Source organism: Lonchura striata, chromosome 10, assembly GCF_050655825.1.
Source record: "Lonchura striata isolate lonStrDom1 chromosome 10, ASM5065582v1, whole genome shotgun sequence".
In the NCBI taxonomy this organism is placed as follows: Eukaryota; Metazoa; Chordata; class Aves; order Passeriformes; family Estrildidae; genus Lonchura; species Lonchura striata.
The window spans coordinates 17,071,022-17,098,379 of record NC_140712.1 but is presented as its reverse complement, the minus strand read 5'-3'; the positions used below and the strand labels follow the sequence as shown (position 1 = coordinate 17,098,379).

Below are 27,358 nucleotides of genomic sequence, written 5' to 3'. Positions count from 1 at the left end.
TAAGCCAAAGGGCTGCAGAGTGTTGGGCCTAATATATGCATTTAAAACCTGTATCAGGTGCAGGTTCCAGGTTTCTGCTGTGACAAGCACTGGCTTCAGCGTGGCTTTGTTGATGTTGGTGGCAGGCCGTGCCATATGGCACAGTGCTGAGCCTCATGTGGTAGGTGAACTCAAGCAGCTTTGCAGACAAGCCCAAAAACAGGCCTGCCACACACAAAACCTGCCCCAGTGTTTCCTTTTGTTGCTCTCCATGTGCTAATGGAAGTTCAGAAGTGAAGAAGGGATTAAAGTACTGACATGGCAGAGATTGCAAAAGAAAATAAAGGTCTGATTTTCTCATCACTTTTATCCCCCAGAGGGCTGGAATGGCAGGATTCTGTCTCCCTCATGTGAGGCAGTACAACTGGCAGGGCTCAGAGCTGAGAGGACCTGGGGGACACTCCAGCACCAGCACCAGTTCTGTCACCTCACTTTCTGCTTGCACCACCCACGGACACCCCTTTTGTTTGCATGGGTGACACAGTGTGATGAGCAAGGATGGAAGCTCTGATCATCACTGTTTTACTGAGCAGCCCACATTGCAAAGTGCTCCTCCCAGCTGCCTTGCCCAGGCTGCAGCTTCCCTGCACACACAGCTGGGATGCCCAGCAGGCCAGCACCAGAGGATCTTCAGCCCAGCCACATGGACCTTGGATGGAGGATGGAGAAGCACCAGGGAGCACAGGCCAGAGGGACCTCAGTTGCTAAGCTTATGTTCACCCCAGAGCCAGAGGGTTTAAATAGTTCCTGCAGTAGCAGAATGGAAACAATACTAAATGCAAGCACTCTGAGAAGAAAAGGTTCACAGGTACTGCAGGCAGGGTTTTGTTCACAAAACCGGTTGCTGTTGAGGAAGCCTTAAGGTCTTTCCACTCTGGAGGTGGTCCTTGAGAATTTATGGATTTTTTTAAAATGATGACACAGAATAGTTTGGTGAAAATAAACACACTGATTTATTGATTGAGGGAAGAGTTAAACATGCATAGAAAAGGTGAGGTTGCATTGAAGAAGGAACACGAAATTCTGACAGTTTGATTGATCCTGATTGGAAATACTGTGTTCTTATACCACAAGGATAGTGTGCAGAGGAAACTTTGTTTCTTCTTCTGGATTTCTATGATTGTCTTGTGAAGCAGAGAACAACCAACCTTCCACCCAACAATTTATTCCACCCATAAAACCTGCTCTCTGCAATTCTCAGCATCCCTCATTTTTTAACATAGCAACACACAGTATTCTGGGACATTATGAATGGCTTATGTACAAAATTAGAGAACTTAAAGTAATTCTGAATATTATTTTACCAAAAAAGAGCTGTCTCAAGACAGGGAATTCCTTGACCACATTTTAGACGACATTACAATCTTGTATTCAGATAAAGGAAAGAACATACCAAAGTTATGGATATCAACCTTTTTTTTCTTAACAGGTACTCCCTTTATTTTAAGACAACTGCAAGGAGCCAAGTAAACAGTCAAAATTACTGCATATACTAAAATTAATTAAGGCTTTTTTTCCCATCACCATTTTTTCCCAGCTTACTCTAAGATGTCTCCATCAATTTCTTGTTTTGCTCATGGATGCACACAATATTTAAGTACTAAGAACTTTTACATTACAAGTATCTAATTCCAGAATGGATCAAGTACTGTCTAATGACAGTTCACTTTTAAACCAGAATAATAAAACTGTTAATATCAAGAAGCTTGTACCTCAAAAATACTATTAGAAGACATGATCCTTATTGTAATAAACAGTCACTCTTGTTTGTATTGATTCTAGAATAAGAATTCACATCAGACATTTGCTAATTAGAAGCAAATCAACACAATCCTTGCTACTATTGCCACAGTTACACTGTTTCTTGAGGTTTTTTTCCCCAAACAAAAATAGTGTATTTTATTGGTCCCAAAGTCATACATGACAATTAAAAAAAAATAATGATTGATGGATATGACACCTTTTTTTGGTTGCTTGCTCTGGAGGTAGGTTGGTATCAAAACACTTTCAGCAGTCTTCATAAAGGATTTCATCTATTGGAACATCATTTTCTGTCACAGGCACTGATTCACAAATCTGTTCTCTAAAAGCCAAAGCAATCGTGTAAGGCTTTCCACAGGGATGTTTCATACATCTTTCAAGATAGGTATCATAATATCCTTTCCCTCTTCCCAATCTGTTGCCTTTTTTATCAAAACCAAGGCCTGGCATGAAGATAAGGTCAAGACCTCCTGCAGAAAAATGAAATAAGCATTAGTGGATGCCCTGTGGATTTCCTGATGGCTTGACTACAACCACATAACTTCAGACATTTGCAAGAATGCAAGCTTTGTGTTTTGTAAAATGCTTCCCTTTCTTTGATCAGATGAAAAATACTTTGAATACTAAACCTGTAAATTTACATTTTCATCTATCAATTGCATACTAGTTCAGCTGAAAAATAATTAGATCTTGAAAAACTGGATGGGAAAAAAACTCCTGCATTTTAACAAATTCATTTTATCATTTTAACCCCACACTTCCCAATACAAATTATTATGACTCTAAATCAGACAGAGACTGAACTCAGGGAAATTAAACACAGGAGGAATCAGAAAATAAAATGAACTTCAACATCAGATACAAAAAAAGGAAAAAAAGAATGAAAAGAAGACATGTAAGAGAGAGGGGAGACATCTTGACACCACTGTAAGATGACATGAACCTTCTCTTGACCTTCCAAACCTAAAAATCCTTGAATACAATATATTTTGAAAGTGGTAATTTGCCCTCCTATATCAAGATGAAGATTTGAAGGCTTGTCCCTTCATAATGTCAGGTTCCTTTTGTCCCAAAGGATTTTCCTTCTCGGCCTCCACCAATTTTCTCTGTTGTTCCAGCAGCACACACAGACATTCTGCTTGCCTGCCCTAAATATCCCTCCTTCCAGGATTGTTGTGAGATTGCACTTGATTGGAGCTCAAAATCAGTTAAAAAGCTCAAAGAAGATGCCTAAGCTGCTAATGGCCAGGACTGGCTGGTGAAACTCCAACAGAAGACCCCACCACCCAGCTCCAGACAAAAAGGCAAGAGCTCTTGCTTTGCTCATGTCCTGTCAGGGGATGTGGATCGGCACCATGCCAGGCAGCCAGCTCCATTCACACCAGGCTGCACCCTTGTTTCAGCTGATTCACATCACTGAAACTGTCTGCCACGAGGAGTGACCACCAGGCACGGAGGCTGCTGCACATCCCTGTCACTTCTGCAAGGCTGGCAGGTTCAGTGTGAGAAGCCTTGCATGGACATCCTCCAAACAAATGAGCTGGACTGGCCTGGTGCTGACTCCTGAACCCAGGAACATCCCACGTACTCCTTTCACAAAGCAAAAAAAGTCTTTTATTACTTGCTACTGTAGCAGACAGACACTTAAGGAGAGAAGGGCAGGGAGTGGAAAGGCAGCACAGACTAAAAGACAGCTGACATGAGTCTGGAAAGAAAGAAAATACAGAGTCTCAGTCCACTGCTTCTGCCTTCTTACAGGAACAGTGCTTAGCTTTGAGCAGCTTTTCTGTGACCAGACTCTGCTCCTTCACCAGAGCTTGGACCTGGTCAGGTATTTTTCTGTTTTTTTATGTCCACATTTAATCCTTCCTGCCATTTTGGGCTGAGCTGCTTTTAGTACATCTGAGGGATGATGCCCACCACTGAAGATGTGTGGGAGCATGTACTGGAAAAGCCAGAGAAAAGCAGAGTTTTTCAGTTTAGAGGGAATCCCATCTGAGATCACATATCAACTCCAAACTGCCTGGAAGAGCATGTTAACAGTTCACATAAGACCAACTTGTTTGCACACATTTCCCAGGCTCCGGAGATTTTCTTCAACTCTTCATTGTTCAGAGAAGAGTCACTGACATGAACTCTCATCCATCATGATCTGATGTCTTAATTAGAACACTGATATAAAATATGCAAGTCAACACAGTGCAGAATGCTTAGACAACATCAATCTTGCAAATCCAGCATTGTACAGTCAAGAAGTACAGCTTTTCTAAGGAGGTCAGGGGAGTAAGGGGAGAGATTAGCCAAAGGACAGACTACAGAATAATATTGGTTGGAATAAAAAGTAGTCAGGGTGTTTTACCACACTGCAGTCAACTTTTGACTCATTGGACAGTGAAATGAGTGAAATAGAAAATGGCAAACAAAGAGAAAAAGAGGCCCAAAGGCAGAATTATAATCTCCCTGAAAAGAGATGCAATTTTCATGGTACCACCATGTACATAATTTTGGACATACCACATCAAATCCCCTCAGTTTGCTCTTGTCAGCTGTCAGGCCTATGGACTAGGACCTAGAAACCAGCCCCCCTGTTAGCAAGGTCAGGAACAGATTCTGCAGGTCAAATCCTCCCCAGGTTATTCCTACTTATCTTTTCCACAACCTGCCTCACATCAGCCTTGTGTAGGTATTCAGATGGCCCAGAAACCAGTAATTCCCAATCAGTCATGATGCACAGAACTAAACACACTCTGCCTCACAGTCTGCTTCAGCCGTTTTCACTCCAGGTGCCTCTCAAGACAAAAAGCAGGAAACATTTGCAGTCTGCTGCTGGCAGGAAGAATGCACACAGGGGGCAAATCTGCACAGTAAAAAGGTACCATTTCTCATTACATTTGTGTTAGAGACACGAAGAAGACAAGTCAGGGGAAACACTAGGGGAAAAGGGAAATGGCAAAAACAGTGAAGGGAAGAAATATATTTTCTGTGGAGTTTAACTGACAGCATCAGGCACCTCAAGTGAATTTAGATGTATTAAAGCACTGTTTTCCTCTGGGTTCTCTGAAGAAACAGGGACTCTTAACAAGCTGGCTCTCTATAATCATGGGGGTTTTATGCTGAAGAACTCAAACAAGCTTATGCAAATCTCAACATGAAGAATTATGCTGTAAATACTGTAATAGTTACTCTTATATTTTTCTATGGTAGAGCACAGCAATACTGATTTGTGTTGCTTTGACTCACAACATGTTCTCTGATATCCATGCAACTCACACTGCTCAAGATTTAAGTAAAATGTCTTTCAAGACTTCTGGTAGAAAAAATGACCCAACTAACCCTGCATGAAGCCCAAGGGCAGTTCAAACAACATTAGTCCCAAATCCTATATCAGGATCTAGAATGGATAGCAGAGAGATGCATGGAGTAAATGTTTCCCTGACATGTAACTTGGGGAACAACAAAACCTATTGTGGTTCTGTGGCAGTGTGGGGGAAGAGCTGTCACAGGAAGAGAGGTGACACACAGATGAGACCAAGATTGCAGACACTTAAGATTGTTATCAGCTCTGAGGGTACATCAACAGGATGGCAGCTGTGGATAAGAATATGCCCCTTGTGGCATGGGGTCCTCATGCTCCCCAGCTCTCCCAGCCCTGAAGGACTGCTCTCTGCCACTCAGGAGTGTGGCTTGCTCTGTCCTCACATCCTACAGCTCTTGCTCTTACAGCCCACTGTGTGAAATGGCATCCTTGTCCCTGAGAAGAAAGAGCAGGTACTTGAAAATCAAACACCACATCAGGTGTTTTAGTGCCTCATCAAACATGTTAAGGGAAGTCTCATGTTTGACATCTGCCCATCACCTTGCAATGCCCACTGTCTCCCATGTGTCTGTAGACATTAACTGGTGGTTCTTGGATCCCCAAGGGTCCTATGACCCCATGCCAGGAGCCCAGAAAAGAACATCCACAGTCAAGAGAGTTTTGTTACAGGTGAGTTGTGCCTCTCCTGGAAAACTTGCATGTGGTCTGCAAATTGCTGAAGGCTGAAAACAGTCTCAAGCAACAACATTTTGCTCCAGCTTCTATGGAGAGAATATCCATGGTTCTTGCACACTTTAAGCTACTGAGCATTCCAGTAAGGTTAGTAATTATGATGACAATCACCTAATACTCAGTGTATCTATGGCATAAGCTTTTGTGGCTACAGCTCTTCCAATGGTGTGGCACGATGCGTGAAATAATAACCCTGACTTATCTATCAGTGTGGGCACACAGCCATGCTGACACGGCCACACAGCCTTCATTTATACTGCTAAATGCAACACAGCCAGAAAACAAATTGATTTACAGGATCACAGGTGGTCAATACCTTAATTGTCAGCACAGTGTCTGGCACTGCTGGACCAGGTGATACCCATGACTGCTCCAGGGGATGAGACTGCCATGTGCAGTAAAGACAGAAAGGTACAGGTCTGACTCCTCCAGACAAAAGAAGAGAGGCCAAGTTCTGTGTGGTGTGGACAGGACTTATCTGTGCCACTTAGCCCTGTGTTGTTTGGCAGCGTAGATGCAGTCACAGCTTCTGAACCTGTCCTGTGGGTGTACAGGCACACTCTGCACTGACACCCTTACAATGATGTAGACATACCTTATGTCACAGAGAAGCGAAATGTCTGGCCCAAGGACTCAAGAAATGTGTGGCAAAACTACATTCAAGAGGCAGGTGTGCAAGCTGCACATGCTCTGACATAGCCAGCAGACCAAAGCATTAGCATCCCCTCTGAATGTTTTAAATAAGAACACACGGTTTCATTTCCTCTAGGCAGCCGCAGTGAACCTCAGTTTGGCAGTGCATTTCTCATTACCTTTCATGATGGTATCAGGTTTGATTTGTTCCCCAGGGAAGGATTTTCTCCTTGCACCTCATTACCTCTCTTCTCCTTAATCTGATGTTCCTATTTGAAATGCCAGCCGGCATTTTCAGAAGTGTTCTTGACAATGGTTAATTATAGAAGGGTCCATCAAACTGCACGGATACAGGTCATGTAAAGACTGCTGGGGACTTGTTCTGCCCTCAGAAGGAGCAACCAGCATGGCCTCTCTCCTCCCAGGTTCGAAGGAGCTCCACCAGCCCGCTGTCACCTGCTGTGTGGGGTCATTCATCTCCCCCTGCACAGCGTGACAGTCCTAATGGAAGCTGAAACTGAAATACTCTGTCATCCCAACTTCTCATCCTTTGCTGCCACTTGCTTTGTGGGCACAGCAAAGCACCTGGGACCCATCAAAGCGGGAGCTAGGACTCTTTTGATCCTCTCCTCAAAAGCACTGACAGAGGATGGGGCAGAGGCTGAGCTGCAGCAGCTCCTGTGTGCCTGTGGAGAACAGCAATGTGCTCACACGAGCCATGCTCACAGCACAGATGCTGTCTGAGCCTACAAGAGGTCAACAGTGATCAGCTCCATGTCACTGCTGCTGCTCCTCACAGCAGCAGCTGTGCAGTTTGAGCCTCCCCTGAAGCACAGGAGTTTGTGCATTGTTTACTCCATCACCACAAGGATGGCTGGATCCTCACAATCTGGTACCTCGGGCAAGAATGAGTTTTCCAGTGGTTGGTTTTGCTCCACACACACCTCTATCATGCTTTGTTCTGATGTAAATGATTTCATAAGATGCAGGAGCAGAAGAACCAGGCCAAGAACAGCTTTCTGTTTAAAGGAAAGTGTTCATGTTGCTGTGCACGCCATAAACAATGTCAGATCTGTGCTAAACCTCTGCTGAGCTCATTAGTCATTGAAAGCTGTTGATTACAAGGAATGAAAACTTACTTTGGTCCTTTTCTGACCTAGCAAAGACCACAATGGATTAAAAGGCAAACCCTATTTCAGGGAAAACCTTACTTTACAGAATGAAAAGAGTGCAGTAACCATCTGCTGCCCCCAGATCTGCTACCCTGGCAAAGAGGAAAAAAATAACTCCATCACTTGATCCTAATATCTAAGTATCAGTCTTGGTGACATGCAAAGTATGAGCCAATGAATTGGAATAACTCAGAAATTTCTAATTAATGGCAGAGTCATCACTGCAACTTTAATTACTGTCAGCATTAGCACAGTTAGGCCTTTTGGGTAGGTGCACACTTTCAACACATACTCTATAGAGCACAGGTCACCATCCTGTTGTGTATTTGCACAGCACCTAACACTGTGGTCTGAGTTAATCACCAGATCTCGGGGAAAACAACTCCACAAAAGTATTTCACTAATGCTGCAACAAAACAAATCCCTTCCCTTTTATGGTTTCTCTTAGAACATCCTGGGTGTCCCAGCACCGCTCCTGAGGTTGCCAACACTTACTGTTTCCTTCAGACAAAAAGGTTTCTGCCCTTTGGAAAAAAACCTGCCCTGGGTTTTGAGCACAGCATCTCTGCTCTTACCCGTTCTTGGTGTAAGATCAAAAAAGGAGATGCCAGATCTGTTCACTACAGACCTGATCCAGACCCTGCCAAAGTGAATGGTTCCCAAAGGGCTGGGATTGCTTCCAGAGGAAACAAGCTTTCCCCCATAAACCCCTGGAGAAGACAGACACTGTTATAGGAGACAAAAGGAGACAAAAGGAGACAAAAACATTATCCTTTGCTGCAACTCATAAACATTTGAAAAAAAGGCATTCATCCAAACTCAATGATGTGCATGTCCAGTAACTCAGAGGACTGCAGACATAAACAGCAACATTGCTTGCCTTGACTCAAGCCAGTCTGCTAAAATACAAATACAATCCCTTAAAAAGAAAGGAAACTTTTAGCTGATTATTCTTATTTGCTTACGTGATACATTGTCAGAAGCTCAGTGTGAATTTTCATTTCCTTGGAAACTCAATTTGCAACATAAAGGACCACATTGTCAGTTGCTCTAAATGGACATTGCCCCATTGTCTGCTCTCTGCACCCACCTTGGGAACTACAAGAAAAGTATCCCGTATTACTGACACGAGATTGAGAAGAATGAAATCTTTTCTTTTGCAGATATGTTGTGTTGGTTGCTCATAAAAAGCTCTCCTTGAGTTCTCACTTTCGAGTAGCCTCCTTAAGATCCCAAACAGATACCTAACAGGACTAAAAGTTGTGTTTCATATTAGAGTAAAGAAAAAGCTAATTTTAAACTGCAGGCAGTAGCTTTTTCTCCGAGTGTTTCCCCTGTGAGAACACCTTTAATTGTGCACTACATCACTTCAGCAGGACATACTGTTTTCTACCTATTCACAGACACCTGTTGCCACAGAATCACAGATTACTCTGTTGCAAGGGACCCACAAGGATTATTGAGTCCAACTCTTAAATTAGCAGCTCACAAAGGGATTGAACACACAGCCTTGGCATCACAGCCACCATGCTCTGACCAACTGAGCTCATCTCAGGGTGTTGCTTCAGAAGGAGCCAGAGGAGATACTCACTTTAACCCACTACAGGAATCTAAAATCGAAGTATCACATCCAAATCTCACAGGCTCCATCCACAGCCTCCTGTTTGGGACACACCATTAAGTCCTCAAAACCTCAACTTCTCCAAGGAGAAATGCTCTTAGCACCAGGGGTAATTGCTTTATTTTCATTCTCGTGTCTGGGAATCACAGGCATTAGGAAGGTTCTGTCTCCTTTTGTTTTCCAAAGAACATTTTGCACACCCATACCCCACCTTGTCCAGCCATACAGATGCCAAGCAGACTCTCCCCTGCAATCCCAGTGCCTCTGCCATTGGCATGAGAGAGACAGCTTCTGTTATTACTTCAGTAAAATATTTTGCAGAAAATAAAACCATCAGCAGAATCTACAAACAAGCACTGAGCAACTCAGCGTTTATCTGTCTACTCATCCATGTCAGTGCCTTGTGTCAGCATGAAACATTGGTCCTCACAGTTCACACTTGCCCTGCTGAACTACAGCATAATAAAATATTTATCTGACTCCCTGAGAAGCTACATGATAGCCATCACTCATAAAGGTTTAAAACAACTGAGTGGCAGCCACTTGCCCATTATTAAACCTCAAAACCACATAATAAAGTTGCTTGATCAGCTCCTCTGCTACTGAGCTGTGCTCAAGTAAATACCTCTGATTTTGAATTAAACCAGAATCTTGCAGGTTTAGTGCCAATTCATCTGATGAGCTAAGTGTGTTGCACAACATCAGCTGTAGTTTGTCAGCCCTGCTCAAACAGATCTATCGTGCTCCACAGATAAATGTCCTTTCATGTTTCACCAGAGAAGCTACTGTACAAGGCTAAGACTTGTGTTCCTGGCTGCTTTCACGATGTGGAAATGCTGTGTGAGGCTATAAACATCATTTCCCCTGAGGTTTAACTTGCAGTAAGATGGCAACTAGAGTCTCATTTTCAGAGTTACACCTAAAAGAAAATTTGAAAAGTACTTTTCTTTTCCACTATTATTCATCAAGCCTGCATAAGCCCTGTAAATAAAACATGATCATTCAATGCCACCCACAAAATGTCTGGCTTTGCTAATTCAGAGTAAAGGAAAAAATAGCTTAGGACTTCCCAGTCATCAGTCTGTGAAAAATGACTTAATCTGGTTTTGATATTCATATATGTGAGCACAGTCTGATTGGGAAAACATGGGCAATCAAAAATGTTTGGTTCCAATGATTGCACCTGGATTCTCCTGTGATTTTAAACCACCAAAATACTCTGAAACCAGATGTACCAAGAAGCAATTCCAAAGAGACAAGAAATGGCATTAGAGCCACTTTACAGCACATCAAAATATCTTGTTAAATCAGCAAATGCTGACTACGAATTTGCTCCTTTAGAGAAACTCACAAGGCATTGATGCTTGAACTGTTTATGTGGGAATACTGCTTCAGCCTAAAATACAAGGATCCTTGTGTATCTTTATGTTTTTATGGGAATTTCTTCATGGTCTTATCAGCTATACTTCCAAGGTGTTTGCCTGAGCATTCATTTGAATACTCCCACTGGATACACGTACATGTCTTCACTCTTGGTCCTCTTTTGCATACTTCTCTCTGGGTATTTTTAAGTCAAAATAAGACAGGGGTGAATCATCTGGGGTTTTTTCAATACTTTATGCATCATTATCAATATTTCCAATACCCTTTGACTCACTCAGCAGAGAGCCTATGATAAAATATGCAGGATTACTCACAAAATATAAACAGGTGAGACAACAACTTCCAAGTCAGTGGAAAACGTGGCCCCTGTAAGGAGTGACACCACTTGATGGGAATATCAGGCTGCTTACAGGCAGGGTTTATTGTACATGCAGAGTCAGCTGGTTGGGAGGTGATGGCACCTTCACAGTTGCTGTCAAATATGTTAACACCACAACAGCTGAGAAATCCTGCTTCTTCCATTACAAGATTTTCTTTTATCTTTTTAAGCTTGCACAGTTTAAAAATTCTGGCTCTCCCTGGAATCCTATCCCTCCCTCACTTCAATCCCCAATTTTTATGGGAAATTAGGCTGGAGCATTTGCTCTCCTGTGTGTGAGAGAGCAATGCCTGGATGAGATTTTAATTATAGGAAAGCAGCCGAAATGACACCCATGCTCCATGGTAAATGTATGGAATGCTGACACCTGCCGGCAACAGGCTTCATGTCACTCCTGGACAGGAATCTGCCCTCATCTACATCCCAAAAATTCATTCCCATCTCTCATGCACAACAGCCAGCCCAAGCAGGGACTGAGTTCAGCATGACAGCAAACATGAAGACCCAGAGCTATCCTTACACCATGAAACAGCAGCTCAAGTGTCCAGCTCCTTGAAGCTCTCCAGCTCCAGAGGCTCCAGTTCTGGGCCAGTCCAAGCAGTTTCCCACCATCCAGGGGAATAAATGCATGTTTTGAATCTCAGCAAAACCAGCAGGGATTAAATGTGCCAGAAAAACAAATCTTTTGTAGCTGGAAAAGTGCTGACCTGATTTAATAGCCCACTAAGCTGGCAGTACACCAATCCTAGGAAAAAGAAAGGGAAAAAAAGTCACAAATTTCTGCTAGATTCATGAGCAGAATCTGCTCAGCAGCAAGTATCAGTGATGCTACCTGGGATGAGGGGGTGAGGGGAGAACAGAGCTGGGCACAAGGAAAGGCAGCAGGACTGTCTCCTCTGGCACCAGGCAGCTGCAAGGAGGGCTCAGCTTCTCACCAAACCACATCTTCAACCCACATGCCCCACACAGGTGGGCAGCAGGGAAAAGCTTCCTCTCCTCTTCCCCAGTGTGTGCACAGAGATGAGCTTGGTGCTGGGTCTTCCAAAACATGAAAATAAAGGGAGACAAAGATGTCTGTTTGGATAATTACTGCAGCCAGAGATACTTGCATATTGGCATTTCCCCTGCATAAGTTGAACAGACTCCTGCCACACTCTAGAAATGAATTTCACCTCTTATCTACCTTTCAAAGACTCCTGTCTCTAGGAAACTGTATGAAAAAAAAAAAAAAAAAAAAAGACAAAGCTACTGTTCATACTCACCGGAGCAAAATTAGCCCTTTGAAACAAAACCCTTGAGAGTCACTTGCAGGGACTTCAAGGTCCCTGCCCATGCTGCTTTCACATCTCTTCAAACTTTAATTGATTACAGCAGAAGTAATCTTTTCAGTTGTTTTGATGAGTTTTCTGCAAGAAGGCAAGTGTGGATGTGACACTTAAGATGATTACAAGGAAAAACAGTCTTTTAAAGCCTTAATGATCTTTATGGAAGCAGAAAGCTGTAGTGTTCCAGAGCTCTCAGCCTTTCAGGTTCACTGCAGGACACCCTAGCATGGGTGGTATTAAATTAAACCACACGGTGCTCGTGGTTTAGTCTGCACAAGGGAGATGCAGGACATAAGGACACCAAAGGGCATTACAAAGCAACACCATATAAACACATGAACTTTTGCATTTCAGAGCATTTTTTAAAAATATGAAAAAAGGTCTCTGTATTGAGTAATATCTGTTTCTGAACAGAAGCACTGGGAGAAACTCGGGTGAAAGTGTCTGCCTTCACTTAGAAAATTAAATGTTGATTTTTGAGCTGTTTCAGAGAGTTCTGGAAGCTGGTGCAGACCTCAAGGGAAGGGCTGAGACCAGCTCCTGGGGAGAGCAACCCCAGAGCCAGGATGGAGTCACCCATCTTTCAGCTGAAGGGTGGGATGCAAAGAAAAAACCCTGAGGAAAACTTGCTATCACCTGAAATGTTTTCTTTCCAAGAAAGCATTTTCCTAGCTCCACCTGCTAAGGAAAAAGCTAGATGGAATAATACAAAATTATTTTATAGATCTTTACTAGTAGAAGAGGGCCTTTTGTAATGATGTGTTGTTGTGGAATACTGGTGTGGAAACCAGTAAGAGGTCTGCCCAGTGAGCTGATCTGAAAAGCAGTGCTATGGTACATACAGAAAGAATTAACATCTCCAGTGCCAGTACATGCGTTTCACAGTATTTCTCTACCTGGGCATAAAATTTTCTCCCAGGCATCTTTTTTTTCCAGAATAACATCAGAGAGATTGTAAATGTTGAAAGAGCAATGGCTGGAACTCCTACAGAAAAACTTCACTACAAGAAAAATAAAACAGTCAAGGTTTGATAGAAAAGAATGCAATATTCACAGTAAAGGTGTAACTAAACAATGAATAATAAAAAGAATGTAACTCAAACATCCTTACTTAGTTCTCATCATACAAAAATGAAGTATCCCTTGAACTGAAAGCAGCAAATTTAAAATGAATACAAGGAACATAATATTTCACACGTCGCAGGAGCATAATATAATATTAACATAATAAGGAACATAATATTTCACATTACAACTAACTAACCAGTACAACTCACAGCTGTCGGAAGGCAGCAGAGCCAAGGGCTTAATACAAATAAAATCAGATGCTTAGAGGAATGCTCCAAATGTCTGCTGGAAAGAGAAACCAGAACATGTTTGTAAGGTGATCATCTGGGGACTGCAGCTGCAAAGGAAGGAAGATCCTCCAGTCATTGCTACACAGCTCCAAGTTGTGAGATTTCCTGACTCTTGTAAAACATGTGATGCAGTATTGCATGTTCAGATCCTGAACTGTGATGGGAAGGATCCTCTCTCCACAGCAAGATTCATGACCAGAATGTTAATGCCTCATTTGCACTGGATTTTGTTCTTCTTTTGCATATCAAAAATACTATGGATCATTGTCTCCAAACAGAAGTTCATTCCAAACTTTAAATCATTTTATTAAAAAATAAATTGCATTAGCAGCTAATCCATGATTTTCAATTTTGTATTGTGCCATGCTCTCAGGTTTTCTTTTTATGACCAGTGTAAAAAGATTTTAAATTATAATCTATCCCCTGACATATTTTGTACTGCAAGTTTTAATCAAGTCTCCCAGAGGAAAAGAAAATCTAATAGTACCTTCAATCACTTTACAATCTTGTTTGGAGTATTTTTTTGGTTTTTTTTTCCTAAGCAGAAATATTTAACATCTCTGCTTTTCATGTACCCATATTTCATTATTCTTGATACATTCCTATCTGCATATAGCTCGTTTAAATATTCCCAGTTACCTCTGAGCATTGTTTACTACATATATTTTTTCAGAATGATTAGCATCATTTTATATAGTCCCATTATGCCTCCATGGACAGCTGAAGTAGGATAATAGACCTTCCCTATGCTTCAAGCCATATCATTTTCTACTCACAAGTGTTTTTTATTTCTAAACTCTAATGTGTTTCATCTTTCAAAATCCTCTCACTTCTGGTGCATGTTTTTTGGGGGGCTGGGGGAGGAACCCATTATCCTTTTTTAAATTGCATTTTATTTTGCAGCTCTAAGTCAAACCTATTCCTCTTAAGACTGTGCTGCCATCACTTCAGTCACACTTCTCAAGAACTGTGCTAAAATTTGGAATAACTAAGAATACTGATGGCATCACAAGGCCATCAGTCCTGGCAGCAAATGCAGAATCTTTGAATGCATGAATAAATAGCAGAAATTTAAATACAGGTAAAAAAGAGTTTCTTCGGACAAAAATGCTTCTGCAGGGCAAATCCCAATGGCAAAGTTTCAAATAGGCTTAATGGCCACTCAGGAATAATTTCAAACTACTTGAGGTTTGGAACTGTAGCCTAGAGGTAGCCAGCAGCTTCCTTGCAAGAGAATCATGTTCCCTGGCATAAACCCTTATAAACTAAATGCCACCACACAGGTAAGCTGCCCCTGTCTGTTTCTGCTACCAGCAGGCTGCTGTAATTTATGCTACAGCAAGTCTCACAGTGCTCTGGAAATTAAAAGGGCAGAAAGATAAAACTACCTTAACCTTAAAAGCCAACATTCAAAAGGTTATATGAAAACAAATCTGAAAAGAAGTTTCTGCTAGGTATATGTTAGTACTTCCTTATTTTATTTCAAATTCAGATATTTTCTTTTTTATTAATAATAAATTTTTACTGTCATTGAAAGCATTGATTATCTAGTTAATATTTCACTAATTATCTTGAAGTTACAACACAAATTTTGTGATCAGTAGGCCACCAATTTTTTCAGTGCTGAAAATACCAGAAGTCTCCAAACTAAATTACAAAATACAACTTAAATTCTTAATACATTCATTTCTTAAAGCAAAAATTAATTTGCTGTAGTTGAGTAGTAGCAGATAATTCAGCACTCCCCATTATATATATAAGATGCTATATTGTTAAATGCTGACATTTTTCAGCTTGGGTATTTATGCCAAACTGAGATGGGGGCGAGGAGGTTATGTTTGTTTTATTCCTGCAAAATGGTTCACTGGTTTCCAAGATCACAGCTAGTTTAAAAAAAAAAAAAAAAAAAGGAGAGAAGCTCTGTTGCTCCATGCCTTGCAGCAAGAACTTGAAATCTTACTTGTAGCACCCTCACTGGTGATGATGTGGCTTTAGCACTGTTCAAACCCATTTGAGCCAGTCTTATGCAATGCTGCAAATAATGTGAAGAGCTCCATAGGCACAGGCTTAGGAGAGACATGTCAGGGTGAGTTCTGTGGCTCTCTGAAGATGCCCCCCTCCCTGTACCACTACTGGAGTCACATCTGCATGGCTGTCCCCACAACTCTCTGTAGGAACCTGTGCCATAGGAGACATTCTCTCCATCCTGGCTCCTCATTGCCCCCTCCCCACACTCATGGCACTGATCTGGCCACAAGGTAAACTGGATCCACTCATTTGGGTTCAAAAAATCCCAACAAAAACAGGAAAGGGGAAAGGAGGGAAATAATCTTCACCCAGAGCAGCAGGTTGATCCAGCTCACCAGAGAGAGGCAGGAACAGGCTGAAACCACAAGAAGGGAAAACTGCTTAAGCTGGTATTGATGCACAGATAGAGCACATGGAGCTGCAGGCTCAGCTCCTCCTGCCAGATCCATCTCAGCTGTGAGGACTCCAAAGGACTTTCATTTTGCTGACTGTTGCTATTCCTGCTGTCTGGGGCAAGACTGGGAACTGAAACATAGAAGGAAATGATGACTGAAGTTTCACTGAGACAGTTTTTGGCATGGCACCCATTTTCACAATCCCTCATCATCAGCTTCCTTCAATTGCATCAGTCCAAACTTGTGTGGTGGTTCTGTCTGAGAAGAGACTTCTGCTGGTGCTGGGTTACTCCTAACCAAGACTGGTTTCCCAGTATAGGTCCCAGCGTAGCTGCAGTATAGGTCCGTGCTGGCACAGGAGAGGACGGGTGAGGACCAAGAGGAGGAGAAAGGACAGCAGCTTATTTAATCAGGCACTGCCCAAAAGAAACAATTACAAAACTATGTCTTTTGTACTATTTAGTGGGAAAAGTACTATAAAACAAGTTTTTCTAAGCCAAGGCAAAAGAGAAAGAAGCCAGCACAGTGGGGAAGGAAATGAGTAAAGTGGGATGGAGAATCTTGTATGTCTGGAAGCAGACAAGTGGAAGAAGACAAAACACATGATCTCCTCCCTTTTGGCAGGGATAAGCTATTTATGCTGGCCCAGCAGCCCCTGAAATGACAGGCTGGGACTGAGAGCAGGAGGAAGTGAGAAAAGCCAGAGAAGGACATTTGAGGAGGGAGTTTCAGAGAAGCCAGGCAAAGAGCAGAAGGATGGAAAGTGACATTTTAGTGGTAGAGAAATTAAAGCTTGAAAAAAGAGGTTTAGTTCAAGGCTGAGACAAATCTGGGAAATTATTGTTTTGGAGGGAAGAGAGAAGAAAACTTAACGTTGGAAAAACAAGCAAAAGAATGTGTATTCACTGGTGGCAGCTCCTCTGCACAACTCAGTCTGCAACAGCATCCTGAGCTTCTGCTGCTGCTTCTCCATCAGCAAATACCACTTAATATCTTTAAGTCACTGAATGGTGCAGTGATGAAGAGTCCATAGAGAAACGCAGATCTCCATCTCCATCCCAAGGTTTGAATAATGCACAGTAAAGAGGCCTGCAGCTCTAACCTAGGCAGGGAGAAAACAAACCACTGAGCAGATGCTTGTTAGAACAATCATTAACAGCAAGCAGGGTTCATCTTCTGCCTCTTTGAAAGGGCCATTTCTCTCGGGTACATCTGTGAGGGAATTCACACCTGAGGGACAAGGACCATGTAATAATGTACTGTGACACCAGGGCAGAATTGACAGAGATTAAGAGGCTGAATTAAGTCTGTACACATAATCCCATTTCTTGCATTTCTTAGAGAGGCGCATCCCAATCTATTAGAGTAAGCAAGCTTAGAGCCATCATTTCTAATAACACTTCATTTTTTGGCCAAGAAAACTATTTAGGCCAAACCCCTTTCTCTCCACCATGCAGGTGAGTGTTAGAAAGGATGTTTATAATTTATTGCACATCTTCAGCTACCAGTCAGTAGTTAAGTTATGAACACTTAAGCATATTTTCTCAGGTCCAAGCCTTCCAGCTGAGATCCCTGGCCACATGCCTCCCTTCAAAGAAGCCTCCAAGAATTTTACCATATGGAAACACTCAACCTATTTTTTTTTTTTTTTTTTTTTTTTTTTTTTTTGGTGTCCCAGTAAGAATAATCTCTTTTCGGAGGAATAACTTAGCTTTTCCCTCATAGTTCTCAGAGTGGGTCTAGGTAATAATAAATAACATTACAAATGAGGAAACCCATGTCCAGCTCGATGAATCACACCACCTCCCTAAACCACACTGAAAATGAAGCTGCTGGCATAATGTTTTTTAAACTTCTGTAGGAGTACTGATAAAAAGCAAACACGGAGTACAGTTTTATCTGATTTACTCCTTCCAAAGTTGTGCAAGGTTTCTACACTTCTGTAAACAAATACTGCCTGGACTTTCATCAGCAGTATTACCTTGGGCAAAACCCAGTACCAGTGCACATTTATACTTCTGATGGGCAAGGATAAAAATGGGAATTGGTACCTGTTAGGAAAATGTACCACTGGCTTGCCACAGAAGTTGTCTAGGTCGTTTCAATAGATACAGCTGGAAACGAACCAAGTCACGCACCTACACACACCCCTACTCCAAAATATCTGAACCACTTCCATCTTTGTTCTTTCTGTTATTGTGTCCATATAGCCTAACAAAAGCAAATTTTCACATGCCAATAAGTCACCCACACGTGGTAGAGAAGATGACAGACTTTCTCATACCACAAAAGCAGTGACTTTTGTTTATGACAACATGGTGTGATGTGAGTACTGCCAAGATGGAAAGACGTAAACCCTGGTCCAAGAAAAAAAAGGATCATCTCCAAAAGGAGGGCTTGTGTCTATTCAACACTGCCCATGAGTGCTACCAAAGACTGGGAAAACCCTATGCAAAAATTATACCTAGTCTTATATTTCAGCTATTCTGAACAGTAACTATGCCTGAAGTCTTAAGGACAGTGTGAATTTAAGCTTTTTGTCATGCAAAATGAATACACTCAAAAATGACATGGCTTATTTATGTACCTGCAGGCTATTTCTTGGAAATTACATAGTAATTTATGCCAGCCATGGGAACATTACTAATGTAACACCATGTTATCTCCTTATAACAATGTAAATGCCTCAGATCACCAAAGTATTTGATAACATCTCTAAGATAAACGTGCCATACATGCATCATTCCAACAATGGAGGATGGATGCAGCAGCAAGGCAATTTGCATTCTTGCAAATGTACCAAAGTTCAAAAAAGATAATAGATGACAAAAAATATAGCAAAAAAATATAAAGATATACTGAGATTAAGTGTGTGTTTCTGTGGGGACAAATTAGTAGTGTGTGTCTGATGCTGCAACAGTGGAAAAAACTAAACTATTTCTCTAATTTACAAGAACTGTTCTAGGATAAAGGACCAAATCCCAGTCCAAATGGCATTATTCCAAAATTACTGTACAAACAGTACAAACAGACTAATATTGAGTTTCAGGCAGAACAAGTCTGACATGGACATACATCAGTTCTTATAGCTGGTCTCTTGGCACCTCTGTGTAGAGCACAGGAGCTCTTCTGGCATTGCTCTCTGCCCATAGCCTGCTGCAGAGAAGGAAGCAGCAGTTCCAGAACAAGCCAGGTTCCAAAGTGTGTTCCTGCCCACCCCATTTCACTGACTGGCACCCACGTACATCTCAATGCACTCTATACCTGGAAGTCCTTGCTCCCATCACACCTCAAATTTTGTGTTTACTCTGTGATGGCTACAACAGACTTGCTAACTTCAGCAGTTCACCACTAGTACAAAAGCTTGTCCAGAGTGCCTGAACTAAGCTCAGTCAACAGAACTCTGGGTATTTTTTAGGTTACCTTCAAAAGTCCCTAAATCCCACCAATATACACAATTTTTTAACAAACACTAGAAAAACATCAAACAGTGCTAAATATTAAATGTAAAGAAGATGATTGTATGAAGCAGTGAAATCCCTTGCTAGCTAAAATGCAGACACAGAAAGGATTCTGAATTAGGAAAGAGGTAATGACCAAAAATAAAAGAGAAGCAAACATGGTGCAGTGTTCTGGAAAAGTACATTGGCATCCCAAAGCAAATACAAGCCCAAGTTCAATCAGAGTCACAGAAATGCAATGTTCCTTTATCAAGCACTAAAAAGCTGGCAAGTGTGTGAGGTGTGGGAGCTGCCTGAATGGTGAATTTCAGCCTGGAGAATATCTTCCCAGGCTGAGGTTTAAAGCATGAGTTCAATATGAGTTTTCAATTTATAAGATTAAACATTTCTGCAGATATTTCAAGAAGACATTAAAGTGTTTACAAAAAGCATGCAAATAGTGAATACAAATACACAAAAAGCAAGCTTGTTTACAAGCAGAAGCTGGGGAATTTTAGGTTAAGAGAGAGGTTATTTGGGGATCAAAACATACACACACAAGTTTGATCTTAATTAACTTGTACCTTCTCAACCCTATGAAGAATCCAGTGTCTGAGACAGCATTATAAGATCAAAATTAAAATGTGAGAGAATGATGCTAGAAAAGACTGCAGGCCAAGAAATTCCTTTTATTTCCAGTCTAATGTCTCAGTCCAGAGAGCTGTTCTACAAGGGCAGGCTCCATATCAGCACTGTGATTCATCCATGCAACACAATTTGCAGGATCAAAGATTTCAGAAAATTCTCAGTCTATGGGCATCACCTGAGAAGCTCCCAACCTTTCAGGCAGTATAACCCAAAGTTCTCAGGATACATTCTAAACCTGTGAATCCCTGTGACTTTCAGTGACAGATTAAGCTACCCCCAGCAAGCCTCTCTTTGCTTTAGAAGCCTCCACATGACGCTGGCTGAGACTGTGCTGAGGATGTTCATGGATCTGACCAAGAAGATTATTTATGTGGAGGGCTGAGTTTTCTTTCAGCTGGATCAGTGTAGTTGTGTTCCTGCTCTGCTGGCATGTCATTGGGGTGCCACAGGATAGAGAAAAACAGGCAAGAGAAAGGAGCATCTCTCTACAATGCCAAAAAACAAGGTGTGACATTTAATTTCACTCTTGCTATCAAAGTATTTCCTACCGGCCTCCAGGCTACTCCTGCTCAACAATCCCATGATGCAGCAAGAAAATACTCACCACCAGCAAGAGCTTCCTCTCTTGCAATGTCATCATCACTGGGCTGAAGAATATTCCAGGATGTCAAAGCAAGTGAAGAAATGTCTTCAGCAGATGATAACTTCAGCATGTCCATGTGATTGCTCTGAGGTTTGTAACGGGGGATGAAACACTCCTTGCCTTGCTTAAAAATGTCCTTAATGATTTCTTCTGTCTGGACTTCATCTGGCATGCTCAGAAAGATTGCAATTCTTTTGGATTCTTGGTACTTGGGATGGTCAATCACCTACATGGGAAATTGACACAATTGGTTTATGAGAAGTTTTTGGAAAGATCAGCTTATTTTCATTTAACACAAAACTGGAGCAAAATATTAGTTGAAAAGGGCAGAGGTACAAACTTTGATGGATCATAAACAGAATAAACTGACTTTGTTGCCTACTTCAATATTTCTACCATCAGCAAAATCAAAATAGGCAAATTTTTTGCATCTAGTGAACTAAGCACTTCATCACAAGTTTGGGCCAGCAAAAAAACAATTTTGCAGACAATCTTCCAGTCTCATAAAGATCTGAACCATACAGTGCAGACATCCTCAAATGCCCAACATCACTGCAGAAAGATACAGCAGGACAGAACTGACAGCTTATGCAAGCCATGAGGGTTTAGCATTCCTTTTCTTCCATCCTTTTTACAGACTGCACCTCTCATCTGGGCCTGGCAGAACAGGAAGCACCTCAATGATAATAACTCAAAGGAAAATCAGCACCAGAGCAGATGGCTGCAGAGCACAAAGTCTTCCAAGAACAGGCCCCTGTTTCTTTTCTTAACCTGAATGTCTTCCCTCCAGCAGGACAAGATGTAAGACTTCAAACATCACCTGCTTCTAACAGGTGATCTTATTACTGCACATTTTTCAAAGCTCGAAGGAAAGATGGCCTTGCCATTTTTTGCTTTTCATGAGACTCTGTGCTGGGCTTATAAAGGGCTGAATATAGGAGGGAAAATAAAAAATGCTTATATGGTGAAAAAGTGTTAGCAGACTCATACCTAACTTGTCTCTGCCCATTCTAGACTGAATTCCACATTAAAATTTGAAAGGAGGCCTGAAAAGCTTGTATTCTCATTCTCTAACACCTTATATATTTTGTCACTTACATCTGGACAAAGCAATATAAATGTGTCCCTACTCATTTAAATGTGGTTTACTCTTATTCTACACACTTGCACAAAATCTGTTTAAAATATCAGACAATTGAGAAATTCTCTACAGAACAGAGATCACCAGATGCCCTGCTCATTTTTTCTATAACTGCAGGGTAACTCACTCTTATGAGCTTTAGCCTTTGCCCTGGCCTTGTTTTGAGACACAAATGTCCACATCTGAGTCAAGATATGGTTCCCACTACATTTTCCATTTTCTTTCCATCACAGCAGTTAAAAACCGAGGTGGAATACTCAGAAGATAGATGTGATTTTTTAAGGGAAAAAAAAAACCAAACACTCCAGACTAAATGATGGTGTATGTGTTGCTTGGCCACAGAAACCTCTTAACAATTCCAAACCATATTTTATTTCCTTTTCTATCTGCCTAACCCTACGCATGGATTTTTCCACAGGATTAAGCTCTTAAAAGAACAAAATTTCCATGGTTGCTTTTGCTGCAAAAAGCAGACTATTTAGTTCAGCTGCAGACTCCAGAAAACATCTGTGGCTCATGTTGAGGGCCTCCAGAGCCAAAACCACTCATGGGCTTGGTGAAGAGAGAAACTGAGAAACTGAGACACTTTCAGAGATGGGCTGTGTGCTGTGGGCACCACAGAGGTCCCATCTGCTCTGATATATCCAGTAATGCATTAATTAGGCTGTATAGGAACAAAAATGAGGTTGAAGATGTGAACCCACATGTGAGCAGGAAGACACCATTTCAGATGTTCTCAGAATTGTGTAGATGCTCAGTTTCTGAGAAAACTGAAAAAATTTCCATACTTAACAAATATTATCTGTCCTTTGTTCACCAGCTGATGGCATTTTTTTTCAGAATCAGAGCATGCAAATAGCATGACTTTAATCATGAACACAAGCATTAAAAAGAATAATCATCCAGAAGCTAATTAAATACTGGTGGTTAGGTCAGCCTGTGAAGCTATTTCATTTTGAATTTAAAGATTATTTTGAAATGAGATTTTTCCACTAAAAATATTACTCAGGTGCTATAAAACAACCTGCTCACATTTATTAGCATTTTACAAGCACTGATGTATGTTACAAAGCTACATTTTTGGCCTTATCATTCCAAATATTTTCTCAGCCTGTTTCAAAATTTCTCCATGCCTGCTGTAGCAGCCACCTGCCATGAGAAAGCCAACTCTACTTTCTGCCACTTGCACAAAGACACTCAATCTCAAGCAAGCTCAAGATTCTCAATTTGTGTCAAATTAAGAAAATGGCAAGATAATATCAATTTATGTTATATTTCCTGATGCCTTATTTTAAGCAAAACAAAGGCTGTATCTTTTAGAGTGCTCTCACTAGAAGAAATGAGCGCTGTGTTGCTGTGTTTATCAGCAGCAGTTAGACAAAGGCTGAGGGCTCCTAAAAATTCAATACTACATGGGCTAGGTGCTTAAAAATTGGTTGAGGACTCTGAATTTTTGAAGGGGATGCATGCCAGTATTTGTTGAAATTCAAGCGATTTAAGTCTAGGATGTTTGATTAATAAAATGCATTATCATGAAGAGTAGTACACTGCATACAGATATGTTTTTAAAAAGCATTCCCAAGAAAAAAAAGGTTATGTAAATTCCAGTTAAAACTTCCTACAACTTAAAGTTTCTGTGCTGCCACATCCCACTCATGAACTGGCTACACATTAGTAGTAAATGAAGTCTATAAAATGATTTGAAAGCCTCTGGCAGGAGAATAACCATATAAATGTAGATCATCTAGAAGTACCCGCTGGTGCTGCAAAAAAAATGAGGACTGTGCTCTATTACATGCAGTGACTGCAAAATAAAATTTTATTATGTTTATTAAAATGATAAAATACATCTATATAAAAACTGTGTAATCCAAACACAAACAGGACATTTCAAAAGTACATACCCATATCACTCTGTGCTAGGATACCAGTTAGGCAAACCCTGCTTGATACCTTTTAGAATGTAAAAATTATATTAGAAATAAAATTGTGTGGAAGAAACACCGCTGGAAGATACAGAAGGGAGATGACAGCACATAAAACAAGAGGCCAAATCAGGCAGTGGCTGGGTTTTGTATGTATGACCAGAGCCAGGCTGGTGTGAAATGTCTGAGATAAACACCAGCCACCACCCTCAAGGAGCCACGCTTGGGGCATGTGGCAGTCTGCCCACATTGTCCCCAAAATCCACAGGTGAAGGGGTGACCACCCATGGGAGAAGTGTAAACACCCATGGGAGAAGTGTGAACACCCATGGGAGAAGTGTGACCACCCACGGGAGAAGTGTCCCCAGCATCTCAGGGGTGAAGGGTGACCACCATGCCACTCTAGGGCTGTGTGTGACACCGCTGCAGGGTGCAGTGTCCCCTGCACCCATGCTGTGTGTGACACCGCTGCAGGGTCGGTGTCCCAGCACCCAGGCTGTGTGTGACACCGCTGCAGGGTGCAGTGTCCCAGCACCCAGGCTGTGTGTGACACCGCTGCAGGGTCAGTGTCCCAGCACCCAGGCTGTGTGTGACACCACTGCAGGGTGCAGTGTCCCCTGCACCCATGGCTGTGTGTGACACCGCTGCAGGGTCAGTGTCCCAGCACCCAGGCTGTGTGTGACACCGCTGCAGGGTGCAGTGTCCCAGCACCCATGGCTGTGTGTGACACTGCTGCAGGGTCGGTGTCCCAGCACCCATGCTGTGTGTGACACCGCTGCAGGGTCAGTGTCCCAGCACCCAGGCTGTGTGTGACATCGCTGCAGGGTGCAGTGTCCCAGCACCCATGCTGTGTGTGACACCGCTGCAGGGTGCAGTGTCCCCTGCACCCATGCTGTGTGTGACACCGCTGCAGGGTCAGTGTCCCAGCACCCATGGCTGTGTGTGACACCGCTGCAGGGTCAGTGTCCCAGCACCCATGGCTGTGTGTGACACCGCTGCAGGGTGCAGTGTCCCCTGCACCCATGCTGTGTGTGACACCGCTGCAGGGTGCAGTGTCCCAGCACCCAGGCTGTGTGTGACACCGCTGCAGGGTCAGTGTCCCAGCACCCAGGCTGTGTGTGACACCGCTGCAGGGTGCAGTGTCCCAGCACCCAGGCTGTGTGTGACACCGCTGCAGGGTGCAGTGTCCCCTGCACCCATGGCTGTGTGTGACACCGCTGCAGGGTGCAGTGTCCCAGCACCCATGGCTGTGTGTGACACCGCTGCAGGGTGCAGTGTCCCAGCACCCATGCTGTGTGTGACACCGCTGCAGGGTCGGTGTCCCAGCACCCATGGCTGTGTGTGACACCGCTGCAGGGTGCAGTGTCCCAGCACCCAGGCTGTGTGTGACATCGCTGCAGGGTGCAGTGTCCCAGCACCCGGGGCTGTGTGTGACACCGCTGCAGGGTCGGTGTCCCAGCACCCATGGCTGTGTGTGACACCGCTGCAGGGTCAGTGTCCCAGCACCCATGGCTGTGTGTGACACCGCTGCAGGGTCGGTGTCCCAGCACCCATGGCTGTGTGTGACACCGCTGCAGGGTCAGTGTCCCAGCACCCCGCTTTAGCCGGTGCCACCCGCAGCTCCCGTCACCCCGGCTCCACCGGCCCCGCTCCCCGGCGCTGCCGAGGAAGGGCCGAGGGCAGGGGCGGGCTGCGAGGCGGAGCTCACCCCCGCTCGGCGGAAGGGCCCCTGAGTCACGGTTTCGATCACCGGCGGGGCCTGGAAAGTCCCGCCGAGCTTCCCGGCGAGCCGGGCCCTGCCCGTGCCCGGCTGTCCGCACCCACCTTGCGCCCGAGCAGGCGGGACTGGCGCTGCTTCTCGGCCGCGCCGAGCGCCCGCAGGCGCTGCCGCAGCTCGGCCCGCAGCTGCCGCTTGGCCGCCCTCAGCGCCGCCGCCATCGCGCCGCCGTCCCGGGCGCGCTCCATGCGCGAGTGCGGCGGGCGGCGGCGGGGCCGGGCAGGGCGCGGGGGCGGGGGCGGCCCGGGCCCGCCCGCCCGCGCTGCGACCCGGCTGGCAGCGGCCCCGCCGCGCTGCACGGCGCTGCCGGCGCCAGCGTGCTGGGAAGTGTGGGGTTTTCGGTCTTTTTTTTTTTTTTTTTTTTTTTTTTTTTTTTTTTTCCCGCCCTGGCACAGATCGCAAAGGATTTCCCCTTTAATTTTTCTGCAGGAAGGGAAAGTACATTTCGGCGGGATGCTGCAGCCCCGTCTGTCAGGCAGTTTCATGTTCCTGTGGCACCTGGCGGGGCCGTGCGCTCTGGGGATGCTGTAAAGAATGGCCCCGTGCCCGGGCTCAGGGCACCGCTGTCCGGCCCCGGAGCCGTGCCCGGGCTCAGGCAGTCACTGCTGTCCGGCCCCGGAGCCGTGCCCGGGCTCAGGGCACCGCTGTCCAGCCCCGGAGCCGTGCCCGGGCTCAGGCAGTCACCGCTGTCCGGCCCAGGAGCCGTGCCCGGGCTCAGGCAGTCACCGCTGTCCGGCCCCGGAGCCGTGCCCGGGGCTCAGGTCACTGCTGTCCGGCCCCGGAGCCGTGCCCGGGCTCAGGTCACTGCTGTCCGGCCCCGGAGCCATGCGCAGGCTCAGGGCACCGCTGTCCAGCCCCGGAGCCGTGCCCGGGCTCAGGTCACTGCTGTCCGGCCCCGGAGCCATGCGCAGGCTCAGGGCACCGCTGTCCGGCCCAGGAGCTGTGCCCACAGGGGAGATGTGCCAGCCATGTCCCCAGGGAGGCTCTGGCTCCAGCACCCCTTGAACTGCCCGGGCAGGCGGTGCAGTCACCGTCCCTGGAAGCGTTCAAGACATGACTGGATGTGGCACTTAGTGCCATGGTCCAGTTGATCAGGTGGTGACCTAAGGTTGGTCTCGATGATGCCAGAGGTTTTGTCCAGTCTAACTGATTCTGTGGTTTTAAGCACAGAAAAAGACATTTCTGTAGGAAAACAGCTGTTTTCATAAATGTGTGTGGCTTTTGATGACATCTCAGTTGAAGTCATCAGCTGTCCCACTGTGCAGCTCTTTGACCTCACCTTTTGCTCCAGAAGCAGCACACTGTTCTCCCCTGACAGATCCAAGGATCCCTTAAACAGCGCTGCCCCAGGACCTGGCACTACTCAGTGTCATGGATGGATAACTTCATGACAGTTACATGGACACTATTATATAAAACTTAGCCTTGCTGTTTTCAGGTGTTTTACTGTGCTTAGAATTGGGGTGGTACATCTCATCACTGCTTTTCTTACTCTGCACTGATAAAAGGAGGTTTTCTCCCAGTGAAGTTAACCTGGAACCCCCTGGATTGTTAATGATCCATCTAGACTTTTGTTTAAACCCTGCCCTTACCATGAAGAAAAGTCCTAAAATCATTGTATCACCTACATTCTGAAAAGACA

General features: G+C 43.9%; 1 protein-coding gene across 2 annotated transcripts; it reads right to left on the bottom strand.

Annotated features, from left to right (window-relative positions):
* Positions 1 to 968: 968 nt before the first annotated feature.
* On the bottom strand, positions 969 to 25,914 carry MTHFS (methenyltetrahydrofolate synthetase). Of its 2 annotated transcripts, XM_085588872.1 has the most exons (4): positions 25,764 to 25,914; positions 20,835 to 21,099; positions 16,083 to 16,272; positions 2,127 to 2,270 (listed from the first exon to the last, which is right to left on the bottom strand). In XM_085588872.1, the coding sequence occupies exons 1-4, from the start codon at positions 25,902 to 25,904 to the stop codon at positions 2,261 to 2,263; spliced, it is 606 nt and encodes a 201-aa protein (XP_085444998.1). In that variant the 5' UTR covers positions 25,905 to 25,914; the 3' UTR covers positions 2,127 to 2,260. The 2 variants fall into 2 exon arrangements, with proteins under 2 accessions (XP_077642042.2, XP_085444998.1); XM_077785916.2 differs by lacking the exon at positions 16,083 to 16,272 and having other exon boundaries at positions 969 to 2,270.
* Positions 25,915 to 27,358: the final 1,444 nt, after the last annotated feature.

Bases quoted from the DNA above. Each gene is read 5' to 3' on its own strand.
- MTHFS (XM_077785916.2), bottom strand. From the start codon at position 25,904: ATGGAGCGCGCCCGGGACGGCGGCGCGATGGCGGCGGCGCTGAGGGCG. The intron at 21,100-25,763 runs GTGGGTGCGGAC...TTTCCCATGTAG, and splicing joins CCCGCCTGCTCGGGCGCAAG to GTGATTGACCATCCCAAGTA. The intron at 2,271-20,834 runs GTGAGTATTTTC...ATTTTTCTGCAG, and splicing joins AGAGGAAGCTCTTGCTGGTG to GAGGTCTTGACCTTATCTTC.